The sequence below is a fragment of the Salmo salar genome, chromosome ssa12 (assembly GCF_905237065.1).
Source record: "Salmo salar chromosome ssa12, Ssal_v3.1, whole genome shotgun sequence".
Taxonomy (NCBI): domain Eukaryota; kingdom Metazoa; phylum Chordata; class Actinopteri; order Salmoniformes; family Salmonidae; genus Salmo; species Salmo salar.
The window spans coordinates 33340963-33363911 of NC_059453.1; the positions used below are offsets into that span (position 1 = coordinate 33340963).

General features: G+C 43.6%; 2 protein-coding genes across 5 annotated transcripts; both read right to left on the reverse strand.

The window, feature by feature from the left end:
* Positions 1 to 7593: 7593 nt before the first annotated feature.
* Positions 7594 to 15102, reverse strand: LOC106564885 (beta-2-glycoprotein 1). Of its 3 annotated transcripts, XM_014131374.2 has the most exons (8): positions 14829 to 15101; positions 12905 to 13081; positions 9725 to 9821; positions 9448 to 9524; positions 8929 to 9117; positions 8282 to 8461; positions 7916 to 8113; positions 7594 to 7821 (listed from the first exon to the last, which is right to left on the reverse strand). In XM_014131374.2, the coding sequence occupies exons 1-8, from the start codon at positions 14896 to 14898 to the stop codon at positions 7766 to 7768; spliced, it is 1044 nt and encodes a 347-aa protein (XP_013986849.1). In that variant the 5' UTR covers positions 14899 to 15101; the 3' UTR covers positions 7594 to 7765. The 3 variants fall into 3 exon arrangements, with proteins under 3 accessions (XP_013986849.1, XP_013986848.1, XP_045547231.1); XM_014131373.2 differs by having other exon boundaries at positions 7740 to 8113; positions 14829 to 15102; XM_045691275.1 differs by lacking the exon at positions 12905 to 13081 and having other exon boundaries at positions 7740 to 8113; positions 14829 to 15062.
* A 550-nt stretch (positions 15103 to 15652) lies between these two features.
* LOC106564884 (beta-2-glycoprotein 1) lies at positions 15653 to 19392 on the reverse strand. 2 transcript variants are annotated; one of them, XM_014131372.2, is made up of 8 exons: positions 19223 to 19392; positions 18832 to 19011; positions 18414 to 18504; positions 18254 to 18330; positions 17965 to 18156; positions 16957 to 17136; positions 16067 to 16264; positions 15653 to 15799 (listed from the first exon to the last, which is right to left on the reverse strand). In XM_014131372.2, the coding sequence occupies exons 1-8, from the start codon at positions 19290 to 19292 to the stop codon at positions 15717 to 15719; spliced, it is 1071 nt and encodes a 356-aa protein (XP_013986847.1). In that variant the 5' UTR covers positions 19293 to 19392; the 3' UTR covers positions 15653 to 15716. The 2 variants fall into 2 exon arrangements, with proteins under 2 accessions (XP_013986847.1, XP_045547230.1); XM_045691274.1 differs by lacking the exon at positions 16957 to 17136.
* Between the last annotated feature and the right edge of the window lie 3557 nt (positions 19393 to 22949).

Below are 22949 nucleotides of genomic sequence, written 5' to 3' on the forward strand. Positions count from 1 at the left end.
GGTGACTAAACCCCTGTCTCTTTCATGTGGGTGACGACATGACCTTGCTTGGTCTACGGAGGATGCCAGCCAGGCACCACAGTCCGGTTATAGGCAGTGGTAGGGCAAACAATGCCAGGGCCTGGTGCCATCCACCCCTGCATCCCTCCATCACCAGCTGCATCCTCTCAACAAAGCCAGGATTGAAGTGGATTCATTTATTTATTCCGTTTTCACAAGACTTGCATGAAAGACTTGACTGCGTGTTTTAATGTATTGTAACTTTGTTAACTAAAGGAGGTTTGAGGAAGACACCCCAGAGATCAAAGCTGTGTGGAGACAAAGTGGAGTCACGTTAAAGTGTGACACACATCGTGACGTCTACTGGTTTCCCAGTAATCCTCTCAGACTGGATTACTCAGTTGTGACGGGACAAAAATCACCATGGAGGTACCTCAAATGACACCCTATTCCCTATGGGCCCTGGTCAAAAGAAGTGCACTATTAGGGAATATGGAGCCATTTGGGAAGCAGCCCAAAACACTAAACCAGTGGCACATACATGGGCATCTACCACATAGCTACACAAGTAAGCACCTACAACTACACAGCCTCTACACTTATGAACGTAGTCAAGGTTGGCCATTTTCCCTGACTGAGACATTTTCCCTGACTGAGACAGAGAATGGCAAAGCCTCACGTCTTCACCCTGATTAAGAGGTAGGATTAGTGCTGCCAGGAGAGACCGGGGTGTGGTGGCGGTGTGGGTAGAGAGAGAGAGAGCAGGTATGAATAAAAGAAGGGCTAAAACCAACTCAGGGCATGAAGGCTTATTCATCATTGACTGAAGCGTCTCCCGAGGCCTGAGATAAGAGACGGGGAACCACATCAGGAAAAAAATGTTAAGTCGGGATAAGTCTCACCAAGCCAACTGCCCAGATGTTATCAAAAACCTCTCTCTTTCTCTCTCTCGCTCTCTCTATCTCCCCTATGGCATTTGGCTTTGATTCCAGAATCATGCTGGTGCTCTAATCTAAGCAGCTCCACCCCACCAAGGTAGTCTGCAGTACTGCCTTTGCAGTATTTGGTTACACTGAATCGTATGTCTCCACCACACCACCGGCATTGCTGTCTGCTACTGGTGTGAAGAAGATATGAAGAAGATAAGCCTCAATATGAACCATTGACCAGGCTGCTACTCGTGCATCAGACCATGCATTGCTGACTGACATTTATTCATGATGTGATTCCCCATCTCTTATCTCAGGCCTCGGGAGACGCTTCAGTCAGAAAATGGCGCCGGAGCAGAAGGCAGACGTTTTACATGCCCCCCAACTGATTGTGTTTTTTTGTTCATTTATCTGCGTTGTTTGTAACTTATTTTTTTACTATTTTTGTACATAATGTTGCCGCTACCATCTCTTATGACCGAAAATAACTTCTAGACATCAGGACTGCGATTACTCACCACGGACTGGCAGAATCCTTTTTCTTCTTTCACGACTCTGACGAGCCCGAGGCGGAGGATATACGGCTCCCTCGGGAACAGGCCCCGACCCCAGTGATCTGCGTGAAAAGGAGTCGGAGAAAGAGAGGCCAGAGGGCGGGCTGCCTTCTGAGGAGTAGGCGGCGATCAAAAGAAAAAAAACACTCCCCTCAATTCTGCTCGCAAACATGCAATCTTTGGACAATAAAATGGACAAGTTATTGGGATGATTAAACTACCAACGGGACATTAAAAACTGTAACATCTTATGCTTCACGGAGTTGTGGCTGAATGACAACAATATCAACATACAGCTTGTTATACAATTTTATTTGACCTTTATTTAACTAGGCAAGTCAGTTAAGAACAAATTCTTATTTTCAATGATGGCCTAGGAACAGTGGGTTAACTGCCTTGTTCAGGGGCAAAAGGCCAGATTTGTACTTTGTCAGCTCGGGGATTTGAACTTGCAACCTTGCGGTTACTAGCCCAACGCTCAAACCACTAGGCTACCCTGCCACCACAAAAAATGTACCAGCAGAATAGAACAGCGGCATCTGGTAAGAATGGGCTTTCTATTTCGCAGCAAAGCCTCCTTCACTCATGCCGCCAAACTTACCCTAGTAAAACTGACTATCCTACTGACCCTCGACTTCGGCGATGTCATCTACAAAATAGCTTCCAATACACTACTCAGTAAACTGGATGTCTATCACAGTGCCATCAGTTTTGTTACCAAATCACCTTATACCACCTACCACTGCGACCTGTATGCTCTAGTCGGCTGACCCTTGCTACATATTCGTCGCCAGACCCACTGGCTACAGGTCATCTATAAGTCTATGCTAGGTAAAGCTCCGCCTTATCTCAGCTCACTGGTCACAATAACAACACCCACCCGTAGCACTCGCTCCAGCAGGTACATCTCACTGATCATCCCCAAAGCCAACACCTCATTTGGCCGCCTTTCCTTCCAGTTCTCTGCTGCCAGTGACTGGAACAAATTGCAAAAATCGCTGAAGCTGGCGACTTATATTTCCCTCACCAATTTTAAACATCAGCTATCTGAGCAGCTAACCGATCACTGCAGCTGTACATAGTCCATCTGTAAATAGCCCACCCAATCTACCTACCTCATCCCCATATTGTTTTTATTTACTTTTCTGCTCTTTTGCACACCAGTATGTCTACTTGCACATCATCTGCTCATTTATCACTCCAGTGTTAATCTGTTAAATTGTAATTATTCGCTCCTATGGCCTATTTATTGCCTACCTCCTCATGCCTTTTGCACACACCGTATATAGACTTTCTTTTTTTCTACTGTGTCATTGACTTGTTTATTGTGTTATTGGCTTGTTTATTGTTTATTCCATGTGTAACTCTGTGTTGTCTGTGTCACACTGCTTTGCTTTATCTTGGCCAGGTCGCAGTTGTAAAGGAGAACTTGTTCTCAATTAGCCAACCTGGTTAAATAAAGGTGAAATCTATATATTTTTTTTAAAGACAAGGGGCGGTGGTCTATGTATTTTTCTAAACAACAGCTGGTGCATGATATCTAAGGAAGTCTAGAGCCATTGCTCGCCTGAGGTAGAGTTTCTCATGATAAGCTGCAGACTACATTACCTACCGAGAGAGTTCTCATCTATATTCTTTGTAGCTGTTTACATACCACCACAGTCAGAGGCTGGCACCAAGATAGCATTGAATGAACTGTATTCCACCATAAGCAAACAAGAAAACGTTCACCCAGAGGCGGAGCTCCTAGTAGCCAGGGACTTTAATGTAGGGAAACTTAAATCAGTTTTACCTAATTTCTATCAACATGTCACATGTGCAACCAGAGGGAAAATAACTCTGGACCACCTATACTCCACACACAGAGATGCATACAAAGCTCTCCCTCACTCTCCATTTGGCAAATCTGACCATAATTCTATCCTCCTGATTCCTGCTTACAAGCAACAATTAAAGCAGGAAGCACCAGTGACTAGATCAATAAAAAAGTGGTCAGATGAAGCAGATGCTAAGCTACAGGACTGTTTTTCTAGCACAGACTGGAATATGTTCCGGGATTCCTCCAATGGCATTGAGGAGTACACCACATCTGTCATTGGCTTCATCAATAAGTGCATCGATGATGTCATCCCCACAGTGACCGTACGTACATATCCCAAACAGAAACCATGGATTACGGGCAGCATCCGCACTGAGCTAAAGGCTAGAGCTGCCTCTTTCAAGGAGCGGGACTCTAACCCGGAAGCTTCTAAGAAATCCCGCTATGCCCTCTGACGAACCATCAAACAGGCAAAGCATCAATACAGGACAAAGATCAAGTCGTACTACACCGGCTTTGACGCTCGTCGGATGTGAAAGGGCCTGCAAACCATTACAGACTACAAAGGGAAGCACAGCCAGGAGCTGCCCAGTGACACGAGCGTACCGGACGAGCTAAACTACTTCTATGCTCGCTTCGAGGCAAATAACACTGAAACATGCATGAGAGCACCAGCTGTACTGGACAACTGTGTGATCACACTTTCCGCAGCCGATGTGAGTAAGACCTTTAGACAGGTTAACATTCACAGACGGATTACCAGGACCTGTACTGCGAGCATGCGCTGACCAACTAGCATGTGCTTAACTGACATTTTCAACCTCTCCCTGTCTGCGTCTGTAATACCAACATGTTTTAAGCAGACCACCATAGTGCCTGTGCCCAAGAAAACTAAGGTAACTTGCCTAAATGATTACTGACCCATAGTACTCACGTCTGTAGCCGTGAAGTGCTTTAAAAGGCTGGTCATGGCTCACATCAACACCATCAACCCAGAAACCCTAGACCCACTCCAATTTGCATACCACCCCAACAGATCGACAGATGATGCAGTCTCTATTGCACTCCACACTGTCCTTGCCCACCTGGACAGAAGGAACACCTATGTGAGAATGCTATTCATTGACTACAGCTCAGCGTTCAACACCATAGTGCCCTCAAAGCTCATCAATAAGCTAAGGAACCTGAGACTAAACACCCCCTCTGCAACTGGATCCTGGACTTCCTGATGGGCCGCCCCCAGGTGGTAAAGGTAGGTAACAACACATCCGCCATGCTGATCTTCAACACAGGGGCCCCCCAGGGGTGCGTGCTCAGCCCCCTCCTGTACTCCCTGTTCACTCATGACTGCATGGCCAGGCACAACTCCAATACCATCATTACATTTGCCGATGACACAACAGTAATAGGCCTGATCACCGACAACAACGAGACAGCCTATAGGGAGGAGGTCAGAGACCTGGCCATGTGGTGCCAGGACAACAACCTCTCCCTCAACGTGATCAAGACAAAGGAGATGATTGTAGACTACAGGAAAAAGAGGACCAAGCATGCCCCCATTCTCATCGACGGGGCTGCATTGGAGCCGGTTGAGAGCTTCAAGTTCCTTGGTGTCCACATCACCAACAGACTAACATGGTCCAAGCACACCATGACAGCCGTGAAGCGGGCATGACAAAACCTATTCCCCCTCAGGAGACTGAAAAGATTTGGCATGGGTCCTCAGATCCTCAAAAGGTTCTACAGCTGCATCATTGAGAGCATCCTGACTGGTTGCATCACTGCTTGGTACGGCAACTGCTTGGCCTCCGACCGCAAGGCACTACAGAGGGTAATGTGAACGGCCCAGTACTTCACTGGGGCCAAGCTTCCTGCCATCCAGGACATCTATACCAGGCTGTGTCAGAGGAAGGCCCTGAAAATTGTCAAAGACTCCAGCCACCCTAGTCATAGACTGTTCTCTCTGCTGCCACATGGCAAGCGGTACCGGAGCGCCAAGTCTAGGTCCAAGAGGCTTCTAAACAACTTCTACCCCCAAGCCATAAGACTCCTGAACATCTAGTCAAATGGCTACCCAGACTATTCACATTGGGAACTCGCCAACGCAAAATCCTAGTATTCACCATGAAAAAACGGTCAAACTGATTTATCTTTCAGAACTCCATACCCACATGTTCCTCCTATTTCCTCCCATAACCATTGTGTGGGATTAACCATAGCCAGTAGATGCATCTGTCGCCCTAGATGAGCCATAGACAAAGAAGGGAGCTTTAATGAGTGTCTGGGAGAGAACAGACGCTGTTCTGTCCATCAATTAGGACTGCTTAGACTGGTGGCCTTCGAAGTGTACTGGACTCCATGTCCCAGCATGCTCTATGGCAGAGACCAGGGGTGGACGACGGGAGGCCTCCTGAGGTAATACATCACCACACCTCAGAATACAGATTAGAATGGAATGAGATTCTATTTCTCTGATCATTTCAATCTTACACCAACCACTCTTCCACTCTTCTCCTTTCCTTCGCTTGTAGCTTCCGATAGAAATCCTATCGCTAGCTCGGGTTGGGTTCAATCAGCGATTCATACCACAGGAGCCTGTTCATGTCTCCTGTAGCTTGCTCTTCAACCCAACCCAACACTGGGTGTTTTTGCTTCCCAGGCAGGTGTAGCTCACCATCTTGACTAGTGGCCATGTACGGTATGAAACAAACAATTCATATCAACTCTCACGTAAAACACATTCTAATACATAAAACATCAATTCTTGCTTCTCCATCAACTCAAATAACTCCAAGCAAATGATCTGACTTTGCCCCACATTACCGCCTCGCATTACTGCCTCGCATTTCCGCTAATGATACTAATGATGGAAAGTTACTGGATACTGCGTGGTTGTGTCTTCAACCATGAAACGATCATGAAACAACCATGAAACAACATCTACTCTCCTTAGGACACAACTTATCTCACTTGGATAGATTTTTGCCACGGAGGGTTACTGAGAGAGGGGACGAGAGAGAAAAGGGGGATAGAAAGCGAGAGAGCAAACAAGTAACGAGAGGAGATAGAGAGAGAGACAGAGAGAGAGAGAAAGCAAAAGACGGGAGAGAGAGAAAGACAAGAATCATTTGGAGTCAGAAAACACGTTTCAAAGAGACCAAACGGCCTGCATGTGAAGTCGGATAGCAACTAATAAAGTGCATCTCTTCACAACAATAAATAATGCATCAAGAGGAAACAACATGAAACAGGGAGACTTGTTTCATCCTCAGAAAGACGGAGAAAAGGGTTTATTAACGGATGGCAGTGCATTGCATTCATGTTATGGAGGAGCGCTCGTACCAGGCCTCATTTAAAGTCAATATCTAAAGAACTTCTCCGCAACCTTGCCAACATTTGGTCCAGATTCATAGTTTGTGAAATAAGTTGAATACATTTGTGTGAAATAGTTAGTGTCGGGCTATAGTTGGTTGGTGAACATGCTGTCGTGTTTGGAAGTGTTCTGAAAACTGTTCAAGTGCGGTCGTGGCAAGTCCTGGGGCAATGAAGAAATGTATTTTCTATCTCTTTTCTCTTTCTATGGTGGGATACGTAAACAGAAACAAATTGTCTGTCTGAAGTACTCTTACAACACCAACCCCCCCATCTCTCTCTGTCTCTCTCTGTCTCCCTCCCTCCATTCAGTAACCACTGGAAACCCTTGTGACTCCACCTACAGTCAGCCTCTGCAGTTCTTTCATGTCCTGCCTCGCTGCCCCAGTGGGGAAGGAGAGTCAGTTCTCATGACTCAGTACAATCAACCGGCCGCCCCCGCGAGAGGGGGGGAAATAGTTCTGACCACCAGCTGACGGCCAAGGACAGAGGATCAAACCAACCGCATAGCAGGGCAAGAGCAAAAAAAGGGCTAATCTCTGTTAGAATAGACATGCAAAGCGGTTTGGGTTACCGGGATGGGGTTGCACTGTGGCCACCTTGCAGTCGACTGTATGGTTATGATATGAATCACTTGATAGGAAGGTAGAGTTCTGTTTTGTAGTAGAAATGTATTATTTTGGGAGCTGACTTGTCAGTTGATGTGTTGTCTGTCGATAGTGTGTGACTGTGGTGTAGCAATGAGTTTGGTGTGTGTGTGTGTGTGTGTGTGCGCATACATGCATGTTTGAGATTTTCCTGACCACTTGACCTGACCGAGTATCTCACAGCTGTACAACACTGACATCATGTGACATCATTTGTAAATTGAACGTATACTGTTATTGGGTAAGATGTTGGGTTAAATCATCTACAAATATACAAGAAAACAGTATTTTTTTTATTCATCGTAAAAATTTGTTCGCTACAGAATTTTTTTTCTGAGGAACAAGTGCATAGCATTACATAGAAATACACATGGTTTTACTGACATTTAATTCAAGCAATCAATGTTCTCGGTCTCAATTTGCTTTGTCATGCGCAGTTGAGTTTCAGCACTGGGCTATCTCAGCTGGTAGGGAATTATCGTCGAGTGTATCACTTGGTTCTAGAAAGGAAAACACCCACACATCATTAAGACTTAATGGTAATGTTGTTATTTTTTTGGAGAGAGAAAATAGCCAGCAAGAAAAAAAATACACCTTCAAAGCATTCTGGGATCTTGAGTTTTCCATCGATGCACTGGGTTGACACTGCATAGCCACACTTCTTTTCCTTGTTCATACAGTAGACCGAGATTACTTCCGCATGTAAGATTTTATTGGGCTCGAAATCCTTTATCCAAAATGTCCTTTCATTGTAAAGGATGCGTCCTCTTGTAATACCTACCTTGCAGGGAGCTGTGGAACAAAGAGGGAAATTATGATGAAGAAGAATTTACAATTTCAAAAACAGCAACATTCAGCTATTCAAAAACACTGAATTGATAGGTAACCAAATAAGTTTGGTTAAACAATGTAATAAAACAAAGCAAAATTACAAAATTGTCACAAAATCGGTGGTTCTACCCCTGCAAGCTGGCTTTATTGACCAATCCCCTGTTTTGAGACATTCGATCTCCACAGGCCCATCCAGGACATAGTCTACATTACATCCATATCTGACAGTCTCCTTGAAGCCGTACTCCCTCTTATCATGAATAGTCATGAAGCCGTTGTGGATGTCTGTTGGAGCTGAACAGGTCACCACTGGAAACAAATAGGTCAGTCAGGGTTAGTGTGTGTTCAGAATACCACTTTAACTTCATCCACAAAGCAAATCACTTGTCATTTATTACCACTTAAAAGGTGCAATTTGTATTTCATTTCATTTCCTCAGACGTATCACAAACATATCTGGCCAAAACAAAAATGAACAAACGGTTACACGAGCCAATAACCATCCCCTCAGTTTACAAAAGTTATGAATTGCACCTTTTATGGAGGTGACATGAAGTGTTCAGCAATAAATATAAAGATGTTTTATTGTCACATACAGCGCCCCTGTGGCAAATTAGGGTTAAGTGCCTTGCTCAAGGGCACATCGACAGCTTTTCACCTTGTCGGCTCGGGTAGTCAAACCAGCCCCCACCACCATCAAAGTTACCCCTCCCTGCTCTAGGCTACCTGCAGCAATACAACAGATCAGAGACTTTGACTGATAATACTGTACCTACTTTTACATTCTGGTGGCTCAGTCCAGTCTCCGTTAGCGCTGCACGATCCCCTCTCATTGCCTATGAGGACAAGTGGAGGGAGACACTCGTAGGTCCCCCCAAAACCAAACACAGTTATGTTGCCTGTGAACTTTGTGTCGTAGACTATTTTCCCATATTTAGGTATTGGAGGAAGACCACATATCACCGCTAACAGAGAGGAGAGATTTCATTCACATGCTCATTAATCAAGCACATTTTATCTAAATACGTGATATTCTCTATATTTTTATCAGAGACATATGATGTAACATATGAATATGAATAATATAGCCTACAGTAAAGCCATTATTCAAATCTCAGTTTTACACATTGTAGAATGCTCTTTACAATTACAGCAATAAGGCCACATTTACATTGTGCTAATAGATCTGTAATTATCACTGTGAGTTTGTATGCATTATCAATGCGAGATAATGTTGAATCATTACTGTTAAGTGCTAGAGTAGCTATGCATTTCAGAATAAGGCAGACACTTACGTGTACACTTTGGTGGTGGATCACTCCATTGTCCGTCATACAAGCACTCAATGGTACTGGCTCCTTGCAGGATATACCTGTAGACCACATTACCGTAATCTGTCAAATTATGTAATAAAAAAACATCAAGTAGACACTATATTAGGTGTATGGGTATACAGTGATTTCAACTTTGACCTACTTTACAGGTGTTTGATACAACAACATGTTGTAGACTTTGACAGCACGGAGAGGTGACCATTCGTCAATGAAACACTAAAATAGAATTTGTAAATACCCCTCATGGCAGGTGTAGTTGATGGTACTCTGGTAGACAATGTCCACAAGCTCCATGTCTCCGTGGTCTAATGTTTCTGGGAAAGAGCAACTCTTTGCTGCATCAGAAGTTAAAAAAATAATCAGTCAGCAATGCTCAACAGTTCCATCAATATGAGTATCAAATCAAAATCAAATCAAACTATTTGCCACATGCGCTGAATACAACAAGTGTAGGCTTTACTGTGAAATGCATACAAGCTCTTAACCAACAGTGCAGTTCAAGAAGAAGAAAATATTTACCAAGTAGGCTAAAATAAAAAGTAATAATAAAAGGTAACACAATAAGAATAACCATAACAAGGCTATACACAGGGGGCAGAGTCAGTGTGCGGGGGTACAGGCTAGTTGAGGTAATCTGTACATGTAGGTGGGGGCGAAGTGACCATGCATAGGTAACAAACAAACAGCGAGTAGCAGCAGTGTACAAGGGGGGGGGGGGGGGGGTCAATGTAAAATGTCCGGTGGTGATTTTTATGAATTGTTCAGCAGTCTAATTGCTTGGTGGTAGAAGCTGTTGAGGAGCCTTTTGGTCCTAGACTTGGCGCTCCGGTACCGCTTGCCGTGCGGTAGCAGAGAAAAGAGTCTATAACTTGGGTGACTGGAGTCTCTGACAATTTTATGGGCATTCCTCTGACACCGCCTATTATATAGGTCCTGGATGGCAGGAAGCTTGGCCCCACTGATGTACTGGGCCATTTGCACTACCCTCTGTAGTGCCTTACGGTCAGATGTCGAGCAGTTGTCATACCAGGCGGTGATGCAACCGGTCAGGATGCTCTCGAGGGTGCAGCTGTAGAAACTTTTGAGGATCTGGGGACCCATGCCAAATCTTTTCAGTCTCCTGAGGGGGAAAACGTTTTGTCGTGCCCTTTTCAGGACTGTCTTGGTATGTTTGGACCATGTTAGTTCGTTGGTGATGTGGACACAAAGGAACTTGAAATTCTCGACCGCTCTCCACTACAGCCCCGTCGACGTTAATGGGTGCCTGTTCGGCCCGCCTTTCCTGTAGTCCGCAATCAGCTCCTTTGTCTTGCTCACATTGAGGGAAAGGTTGCTGTCCTGGCACCACACTGCCAGTTCTCTGACCTACTCCCTATAGGCCGTCTCATCGTTGTCGGTGATCAGACCAACCACTGTTGTGTCGTCAGCAAACTTAATGATGGTGCTGGAGTTGTGTTTGGCCACACAGTCGTGGGTGCACAGGGAATATCCTCCTCTCCACCCTCTCCGAGTTGGGCATCTCCGGTGCGGCTCACTCTTGGATTGCGTCCTACCTGACAGGTTGCTCCTACCAGGTGGCGTGGCGAGAATCTGTCTCCGCACCACGTGCTCTCACCACTGGTGTCCCCCAGGGCTCAGTTCTAGGCCCTCTCCTATTGTCGCTTTACACCAAGTCACTTGGCTCTGTCATATCCTCACACGGTCTCTCCTGTCATTGCTACGCAGACGACACACAATTAATCTTCTCCTTTCCCCCTTCTGATAACCAGGAGGCGAATCGCATCTCTGCATGTCTGGCAGACATATCAGTGTGGATGACGGATCACCACCTCAAACTGAACCTCGGCAAGACGGATCTGATCTTCCTCCCGGGGAAGGACTGCCTATTCCATGATCTCGCCAACATGGTTGACAACTCCATTGTGTCCTCCTCCCAGAGTGCTAAGAGCCTTGGCGTGACCCTGGACAAACACCCTGTCGTTCTCCGCTAACATCAAGGCAGTGACCCGATCCTGTAGGTTCATGCACTACAACATTCGCAGAGTACGACCCTGCCTTACACAGGAAGCGGCGCAGGTCCTAATCCAGGCACTTGTCATCTCCCGTCTGGATTACTGCAACTCGCTGTTGGCTGGGCTCCCTGCCTGTGCCATTAAACCCCTACAACTCATCCAGAACACCGCAGCCCGTCTGGTGTTCAACCTTCCCAAGTTCTCTCACGTCAACCCGCTCCTCCGCACACTCCACTGGCTTCCAGTTGAAGCTCGTATCTGCTACAAGACCATGGTGCTTGCCTACGGAGCTGTGAGGGGAACGGCACCTCCGTACCTTCAGGCTCTGATCAGTCCCTACACCCAAACAAGGGCACTGCGTTCATCCACCTCTGGCCTGCTGGCCCCCCTACCTCTGCGGAAGCACAGTTCCCGCTCAGCCCAGTCAAAACTGTTCGCTGCTCTGGCACCCCAATGGGGACCAGTATGGAGAAAAAATTTATGAAATGTATGCATTCACTACTGTAAGTCACTCTGGATAAGAGCGTCTGCTAAATGACTAAAATGTAAAATGTGGAACAAGCTCCCTCACGACGCCAGGACAGCGGAGTCAATCACCACCTTCCGGAGACACCTGAAACCCCACCTCTTTAAGGAATACCTGGGATAGGATAAAGTAATCCTTCTAACCCCCCCCCCAAAAAAATACAAAATTATATAGATGTACTATTGTAAAGGGGTTGTTCCACTGGATTTCATAAGGTGAATGCACCAATTTGTAAGTCGCTCTGGATAAGAGCGTCTGCTAAATGACGTAAATGTAATGTAAATGTAAATGAATACAGAAGGGACCTAAGCACACACCCCTGTGGGGCCCCAGTGTGAAGGATACCAACTGATCAACTGATAATACTTGTAATTTACTAAGTATCAACTGATAATACTTGTAATATACTGAGTATAAACTGATAATACTTGCAATATACTGAGTATCAACTGATCATTCTTGTAATATATTGAGTATCAACTGATCATTCTTGTAATATATTGAGTATCAACTGACCATACTTGGAATATATTGAGTATCAACTGATAATACATGGAATATACTGAGTATCAACTGATAATACATGGAATATACTGAGTATCAACTGATCATTCTTGTAATATATTGAGTATCAACTGATCATTCTTGTAATATATTGAGTATCAACTGACCATTCTTGTAATATATTGAGTATCAACTGACCATTCTTGTAATATATTGAGTATCAACTGATAATACATGGAATATACTGAGTATCAACTGACAATACATGGACTATACTGAGTATCAACTGATAATACATGGAATGTTTTTTGAGTATCAAATGATGATACATGAACAGTACTACTGTTTTTGGTCAAACTTTATAACAGCGACCAACTTGAGCACTTGAGTCTAGACTTGGTCCAGTGTCCGCTAGCAGTGCAGATGATTGTGCGAGAGCCTGAGGTGGGTGTATATCCTCGTTTACACGACAGCAAAACCGCGTCTCCGGGGGAGTACACCCTCTGGAGCCCCTCCAGGTCCATACCGTCACCCAGGGACGGGCGGCCACATTCTGAGGGAGGTAACGGAGGCAGACAGGTAACGGGATGGGTCAATAAAACACACACACACACACACACACACACACACACACAGAGACACAGAAAAAAACATGGACACAGATTAACCAAAGAAGTGCCCGTGCAACTCCCCAGACATGTTACTTGTAGTCTAGTGATGGTTTGTTGAGCATAAAAGGTAGGTGGACTATTAAAATAAAGTGTATTTTTTGTTTCATCTTACAGTAACTGAAAGTATTCGTCAATGTAACACAAGCCCATTTGCCTAAACACACTCTGAGAGTACGTAGGAATATTGAACAGCATACAGCACAGAAACACAAACGGCTTCTAAGTCAATAGGCCAAAACTGGGACATACTGAACAAACATATAAACGCAACATGTAAAGTGTTGGTCCCATGTTTCATGAGCTGAAATAAAAGATCCCAGCCATGTTTCATACGTACAAAAATCTTATTGCTCTCAAATGTATTGCACTAATTTGTTTACATCCCTGTTAGTGAGCATTTCTCCTTTGCCAAGATAATCCATCCACCTGACAGGTGTGGCATATCAAGAAGCTGATTAAACAGCATGATCATTAAACAGGTGCATCTTGTGCTGGAGACGAAAAAAAGGTCACTCTAAAATCTGCAGTTTTGTCACACAACCCAGATGTCTCAAGTTTTGATGGAGCGTGCAATTGAATGTACATTTCTCTACCATAAACTGCCTCCAACATCTTTTTAGAGAATTTGGCAGTACATCCAACCGGCCTCACAACCGCAGACCACGTGTAAGCATGTCAGCCCAGGACCTCCACATCCAGCATCTTCACCTGCGGGATCGTCTGAGACCAGCCACCCAGACTGCTGATTAAATTGTGGGTTTGCACAACCAAAGAATTTCTGCACAAACTGTCAGAAACTGTCTCAAGGAAGCTCATCCGAATGCTCGTTGTCCTCACCAGGGCCTTGACCTGACTGCAGTTTGGCATCACCAATGTTCACCTTCGATAGCCACTGGCATGCTGGAGAAGTGTGCTCTTCAAGGATGAATCCTGGTTTCAACTGTATTGGGCGTGTATGGCGTTTTGCAGGCGAGCGGTTCGTTGATGTCAACGTTGCCAGAGTGCCCCATGGTGGTGGTGGAGTTATGGTATGGGCAGGCACAAGCTACAGACAATGAACACAATTGCATTTTATCCATGACAATATGAATACAAAGAGATATTGTGGCAAGGCCCATTGTCGTGCCATTCATCTGGCGTCATCATCTCATGTTTCAGCATGATAATGCATGGCCCCATGTCGCAAGGATCTGTTCAAAATTCCTGGAAGCTAAGAATGTCCCAGTTCTTTCATGGCCTGCATACTCACCAGACATGTCACCCATTGAGCCTGTTTGGAATGCTCTGGATCGACATGTACGACAACGTGTTCCAGTTCCCACCAATATCCAGCAACTTCACAAAGCCATTGAAGAGACTTGGGACAACATTCCACAGGCCACAATCAACAGCCTGATCAACTCTATTCGAAGGAAATGGTGCCGCCAATATCCAGCAACTTCACAAAGCCATTGAAGAGGCTGTATCTGTATTCCCAGTCATCTAAAATCCATAGATTAGTACCTAAGGAATATATTTCAATGTACTGATTTCCTTATATGAACTGAAACTCAGTAAAATCGTTGAAATTGTTGCATGTTGCGTTAATATTTTTGTTCAGTGTAGATACCGTTATAGTAGATACTGTACCTTTCTTGGATGTCACTGGTGTATACAAGGCAAGCAGACAGATCAGCAGCAAAGACAGACTTGGGGCCATTGTCTGTGGTGTGGAGAGAGTGTCTCTCCTCTCTGCTTTCAAGGGTAAAAATCGGAATATCGTTGGAGCTCCCAACTTTTTATGTTACTCAAAGTAAATAGATAAGGGTCGATGACGACGCAGAATGAGGCAACCTCTGCGTCTCTTACTATTTTTGTAATTTACCGTAAAACACCAGACCTTTGTGAACCTTACTGGTTATATGCCCCACCCCTATTCCTAGTACACATCAACATCACCAGTTCTCTTCACCAAATCATTGTTGCAAAATAGAATCTGCTTTCAATCCATTTATGTGGTACAATACAGTGGACTGAAAATATTCTAGCACTATAACATTGATGTGGCTAGATGATGCAGTGGTGTAGCTCTACATACGCAGACCTACTACTATGAATCTTTGTTTGTGTGATTTTATCTGTTAACCTGTAGGACATGCATTTGTAATCCCATACAGTTTGTGTTTGATGTTCTTGTTGCAAAATTGCAAGAGTTCGATCAGATACCGAGTTCAAGTCAAAATAAAGGTTTGTTTACTCTTAGTTAAAAAGTAACTTGTTTTTCTCCCAAAAACTGCAGAGCCCTTTGTGTATGAGCAGCGCTTCCAAATACTGTAATCCTATACTGACATCTAGTGTTGTTTTCAGGTATCATGTACTATACTAAACAGGCACTCAAATTCAGGCTCATTAAAGGTTATTAGCAAAGCAAGGCTGGATTATTTGGACACAAAGTAATAGACTGTTAAAACAGATCATTTTTAAAAAGTTATATTTATTTGTAATTTATTTGCCCTATTTTTCCTCTTCGTATTGTGTTTATTTTGTTAGGTCGGTAGGACACATCGCAATCTCAGATGGAAGTGATTTGGGCTTAAGGGTGTACTCCATCTTGCCTGGTTCTAAGAGAAAGACAGACACACAAACACATTTGGCATTTTAGTTGTGAGAATATTAAGGACTCAACTAAGCAGCGTTTGGGAAGCTTTGAAAATGTGACCGCAACACATTTTACTCTGGGTCGTGTTCATTAGTCATCAAACGGAAGAAAATGGACTGAAACATGGAGAGACTACAACTCGTGTCCAATAAGAAACACTCATTTTTGATTTACGTTGTAAAATGCCATAATGAACGTGACCATGTTATTTTGGTACGACAGGCCTCACCTTTAAAACATTCTGGGGTATTGAGTGTGCCGTCGATGCACTGACTTGCTACTGGACTGCCACACTTCAGCTCCTTGTTCAGACAGTAGAACACAACAGACTCCCCGTGAAGGATTCTATTGGGTTTCAGATCCCCAATCCAGATCTTCTTGGCGTTGTAAAAGATGCGACCTCTGTTGATGTTAACTTTACAGGGGGCTGCAGTAAAGCGAAGACAAGCAAAGCAACATGACTCTCAGTTTAGAATTGAATAGAATTGGAATAGAATGAAATGAAATAGATCATGGAGATTCTTCATTTTCTTCTGTATCAGTACCCAACCTGACACACCACGTACACAATAGGTTGGGAGCAACACATGGTCAGCCACACAGCAGCGACCCCGGAGAAGTTTCGGGAATGCAGTGCCTTGCTCAAAGGCACAACGGCAGTACGCTCTCATTACGCAATCATTTCAGTCATCAAAGATGAAATAAATGGTTGCTGATACACATCAAGTGACATTCCCACAAGAGTAACAACAGTGCAACCTTTTCTATGACTCAATGGCTCGGGTGTGAACTTTCCCCTATGTACAGCAGAGGAGGCTGGTGGGAGGCGCTATAGGAGGACATGCTCATTGTAACGGCGGAAATGGAATAGACGGAACAGAGTCAAACATGTGGTTTCCATATGTTTGATGTGTTTTGATACGGTTCGATTTAAACCATTCCAGCCATTACAATGAGCTCGTCCTCCTTTAGCTCCTCCCACCAGCCTCCTCTATGTACAGTTATAGGGTCAGCTTCCCCTCCCCAATCCTAACCTTAACCATTAGTGAGGGAAATGCAAAACTGACCGAAGATCAGGGTCTAAGGGCAACTTCACCCTACACTGACTCATTGACTCACCTCTACAAACGGGCAAAGTGGACCAGTTGCCTGTATTCTGACACTGTATTTCCTCAGAGCCGTCCAGAACGTAGTGTTCCTGGCACTGGTACTTGACCTTCTCCTTGTAGCCAACCTCCCTCATCACAGCAAAGGTGATGATGCCGTGGTCTATCGTTGGTGGGATGGAGCAACTCACCTCTGCCACAGGTCAGAAAATTCATGGGCTAGTGAAAGTGTATTAACAATGCAATAACCTATTTCAAGTAATATTGTCAGGGTTAATCTAAATTACATGTTTTTAAATTAAGGCATAAACAGAGGAAGACAGGATTATGCAAATTGATCAATTATCATCACTTGGAGTGGATGAACAGTTAACAATAACCATTTTAGAGAATCATCGTCAGAGCCGGCTCCAGGCATAAGCGGTTCCCATGCCGCTAGGGGCCCCCATATTTTATTTTATTTCTATTTATTTTGGGGTATTAATTTGGGGTCTCAACTTACTGTTGAGAGTTAGGATAATAGAATACACAAGGTGCAGGTTCAAAATTTGGTTGTGCATCACTCAATTAGCCATGTCAGCTAACAAAGATTGGTAAATTAGTCTAGCCAGCTATCTGTCCGAAAACTGACCAGGCACGCAAGGCACGTGCCCAGGGGCCCTGACCTCCAAGGGGCCCCTTATGATTTTGTTAGTCACTCTCACTCACTCAGATATCATCAACATGGCATAAGTAATGGCAAAATGTGTTGAACTGCAGGAAATTAGCGTTAAAACTTTTTTTTAAAATGATCTCCACCCCATGGCAAATTGGGTAGAATTGCAGAGAATTAACTATAAACATTTGGGGGGCCAACCAAATCTCAAGTAGGGCCCCCAAAAGGCTAGACCCATGTAATAATGTGACCTAAACGAACATTGATAATTTATCAGTGGTTCAACCAGATGTCACTCAAAAACTTCTCAACCAATGAGATTTGTTCACAAACCATTTGGCTTAGGCTGCCACTGTCTGCACCTACCCTTGCATACCGGTGGCTCAGTCACGTTTCCACTGGCCAGGCATGATCCTCTCTCGTTGCCAATGGGAGCTCTTGGCGGCAAACACTCATATGTCCAACTCTGTCCGTACTGGATTTCATCGCCAGTGAACTTCTTATTGTCATAGACAATTTTACCATGCTTAGGTGCTTGAGGCAGAGCACAACTCACAGCTGCAGGGAATAAATATTTGAAATAATTGAGACTATATTTTCATATTTAGACAAACAATGGAGAAAAGCAAGGTTACATTCTTGAGGTATGGTATACCTTTACACATTGGTGGTGGTGCACTGAGGGTACCGTCGTGTAAACACACACTCTCATTGGCTCCTATCATGACGTACCTGCAGAACACAAATTCTTATTGGTCTGAGATGCAGAGTCAGCTAAATGAAGTCAGAACTAAACCACACTGTATTTCCCTCACCCATCATCACATGTGTAGTTGAGTACACTCTTGAATGGCACGTCAATCATCCCTGGCTTTTGCATAGGCTTGGGGAGAGGACACATCTTTGCTGTGTCAAAAATGTATAAGATTCACGTGGATATGATTTATGCCTTTTATGTTGTTAAGAAAAATGTATTCCCATATCCCTAGCCCCTTGCTAAAGTATGGACTGTCCATAGTACTGTATAGGTGACTTTAGGGTTCCAAAATTCTCAAAAACATTCCCAAATTCCAAGGTTTTCCAGAAATCCCAGTTGGAAGATTCCTTGTATCAGGGACTAATAAGCAGGAAATCTGGAATCCTCCAACCAGGATTTCTGGAAAACCCAACAATTTACCTGAATTTACGCTTCACATTATGTAATGGATGTTTTGTGAATTGGGTGGAACTTACGAGAACACACAAGGTCCAGTTTGGTCCACTCTCCCGAGGCTGAGCAGGTGATACTGGCAGTCTTGGCTTTCACAGGTGTGTATCCACGCTCACACGCCAGGGTCACCTCTTTTCCAATCTCATACACATGCTTTAGGCCCAGTGTATCCATACCGTCGGTCACGGGCGGGTGGCCACATACTGAGGATAAATGGGAATATTGATAGACAAACAATGTTACGCTGTAAATTATATAAAAGCACATATGAAATAATGCACCAATTTGTAAGTCGCTCTGGATAAGAGCGTCTGCTAAATGACTTAAATGTAAATGTAAATACAGCTAAAGCATCTTGTGTAATATATATTCTGTAATTGAAATACTGCCTTAATCAAATATTTTTAACCGTACCGTTCTTGGATGTCACTGACGTATACAAGGCAAGCTGGCAGAGCAGCAGCAAAGCCAGGTTTGGGTTCATCTTCTAGATTTGACTAAACACAAAGTGGTGGATACAACTTTGGTCCGTTCTCCCGGCAGTGGACGGTGAAAAATGTAGGTGGTCAGTTCAAATACCATGAAAGTCTGATCCAATCAGATCGTCTGAAATAGACTTCCATTGATTGAACCCAAAGTTCAAAGCACATGCATATTTACTCTTGAGTTGAAGGATAACTTTCACTCAGTACACATACACACAGACAGTACACCCACACTACAATGATTCAGAAGCATAACATGTATCAGCTGTATGAAAGGTTTCATTATGGTAATTCGAATTCGATTTGGTTTCTAAATGGGCGGCTGTGCAGTCTTGCCCTACCTGTGTCTTTCAGATAGAATAGGTTAAGCCTGATTCAGATGATATTTATTTTGACCATTGCCCAATGTATATATTGTTAATCTGCTACCAATGTATTAGCTTGATATTTAGCATTACATAACACCTTCGGATCACCAAGACAACTATTTACATCAACACTTTGAGCACTAACAGCCGTCTTGCCTTCTGCTGAAGTCCTGCCCTTACGACTGCTACAAGGCTAACTATTTGTTACACAGTGACCAATATGTGATCGGCTTAGGCCTACAACCTAATCATAAATATGAGGACAATAGTGGGACGTAGATACTTTTTAGGAATTGGGAGAGGAAAGCACTGAGGTCGTAGACAACTGTAGTAGAATATGTGGGGGGGGGGGTAGTCCATTTTTCCCTTGGTTTCCATTTGCTATATAATTTCTTCCATCCTAGCCAAATTTCCTCATCTGCTTGCACCCTCCCCTATATTAAGGTGTTTTGGTACTTCCCGTATGCACTACGCTTTTCCATGTGCTCATTTTTACTATACCACAGGTCAATGTAGTCTAGCAGTCTAACTGTTTATCCTGCCCTCTATCCACCATTCAGTGACAATAGCGGTAGGTGGATCGTTTGTCCAGATCTGCAATAGCCATCATACCACACATAAAAGCATTCAAAACGGCATCGATTTATAATATGAATCCACAAGAACAAATATGAATAGCTGAGAGGCAGCGGAGAGGCATCATTGCAGCATGCAGCTCCCCTATTGATCTTGTTTAGGGACAATACAATCCTACATAGTACAGCCTACAACACCACAATGCGATCAATAATTGCTTTATTGTTTTAAAGTGAGTACAAAAATTCTACTCTAGGCTGCAGTGAAAATGTCATTAGAATAACAGCGCAAAAGCTCTGTGAGCGGCAGGGTAGCCGCTCACAGAGTGTTGGGCTAGCAATTGAAAGGTTGCAAGTTCAAATCCCCGAGCTGACGAGGTACAAATCTGTCATTCTGCCCCTGAACAAGGCAGTTAACCCACTGTTCATAGGCTGTTGTTGAAAATAAGAATTTGTTCTTAACTGACCTGCCTAGTTATGTAAAATAAAAATGTGAATGTTTCATTCCATGTGGATCTGCTGTGGGTATACTCTCAATAGTTTATGAAGGTCTAAAAAGGAACAGTAGCAGGCCAGTCTGGTTGTATATTTACTTCTGATACTGAGAGTCTGTTGCAGATCATCATTCTCCCAAGTGGTGATAATGTGGCCACATATGCTCCCGACAGGCCCAGTTATTCAGGAAAGTTTAAAACGCATTCCTTTCCAGTCCGAGCGGCTATTCCTCACGCAATCTAACCCTTCAATACAATCATTTTACTTTCAAATGTATTACCTTTTATATGTGGCATAAACACAACCAGTCACAATGAAAAGTCTCCTGTAGGCATACACACGTTCGACCAGAATATAACTCCAGCATCCTCAAAATGGTTTGACATTAACCAGGTATCCAGCCAACCGTTTTATGCGAGTAAAGGACATGTTGGATAAAAAAAATGAATGGGAAACAGAACATTTATTTGGCAAACTTTCCAAATGTTGACAGAACAAAATACGCTAAACAAGGTGGGATCTTTTTGTGTCAGTAAAATTCATTATTCGAGAAATGGCGTTGGGAATGCTTTTGTGATATGTTGTGTGGTCCTCCCACTAGGACTCAGGAAAGAATGCAGTTTATTAGGCAACAAATTACATAAGTTATAATGAACTTCACATGGTGGTGAAAGTGCACGGTGATGAGTTTGGCTGACATTTGACAAATCAAAATAATCTCGCAATTTTGTCCATAATAATCCCATCATGTAGGTGGGCTATACCTGCACTATATCTGCGAGCTATTGGATAGAGCGCATGTGCCAATACCAGAATGGGCACATTAGCTATACCTACGCAACATTCTTTTGTGACAAATCCATCATTAGGCCTAGAGTTGAAAACCCATTTAATTTGTAATTTTTTTCCGATACATGGGAATTTAACCGAAAAGTTTTTTTTTATGTGCACTACCTATTTATGCACAGACTTTTATCCGCAACAAGTCAATTTGGACACACAACTCTGATAGGAAAATGTGCATCTTTTTTTTATGCAGATTTTAGAATGATAGCATGAAAATCTGTTGCCAATTGGATGGAAACCTAGCTATATAGACACCCTAAAGGCTATGGCAAGTCTGCCAGTTCAGTTTCACTTTGATTATGCCTGCACATCATGGTTCACCAGCAGCCCCAAAGGTAAAAAAAAAAAAAAAAGCTACAGACCAGCCAAAACAAGCTTGCAAGAATTGTAATTGTAACTCCCTAGTCACACTCATCTCGATGTCGAGCATTTTAAGCAGCTAGGCTGGCTATCTGTGGAGAAGAGAAAAAAAGAGTACTATTAATTCAATTTGGGCTAGTCCACAGCATTATCACAGACTCAGCCCCCAGGTACCTATCCAACTATTTTTCATTTGTCAGTAATGTCCTCCAGCATTATATCAGAGGCAGAGACTCTAATATTCACTGTTTTAAAAATAAGCGTCTATCTGGTAAGAACACGTTTTTATATACCAGCGTTGTTGAGTGGAACAAACTACCACAGCAACTCAAAGCCATACCGACCATAACCACTGTTTAAAAGAATGTTAAAAGCTGGCTAATGTGTGAACAGTACAACCTTTTTTGTCTGCATCTCTGCAATGTGTCTGTATCTATGTACAGTATGTATCTACTTGTGTATGTATGTAAAAAAATATCGACCACAATGGAAATACGTTAACTGACAGATCAATCAATCAATCAATCAATCTCCAAACTGTGCAGTGGCCATTTGGTTAATGGAAAGAGACATCTGTTACAAAACACAAAAAAAAGTTTAATGACATTCGGAGATTGTCAAGACAAGTCTTCGATACTTGGTGAGCCTACAAGGTGGGGAGGGATGTATTTTCTGGTTTTCGGGATCGACATGGTCTATTTATTGTGGTGTTGAAAACTCAAATCATGATATTGAAGTGCCTGAAGTCGGTACACTTTGTTTATTGGTTATGTTGCACTGACACAGAAACCTGTTGGTGGAAAATCCATTGCATATAGTTTATATAATTAGAAATATGGCATCACAATGTTGAACATCTGATTTCCCGCTAGCTAATCATTGTCTTCAGCTGGCTCTGACCACAGTGTAAGCCTAATGAAATAGGAAAGGAAAGTGGGCTCGTCTGTGGTGGCCGGCAAACCCTCAACCTTCTGGCCATAGGACTGCATGGCATCGACTCTGCCACAAAAGC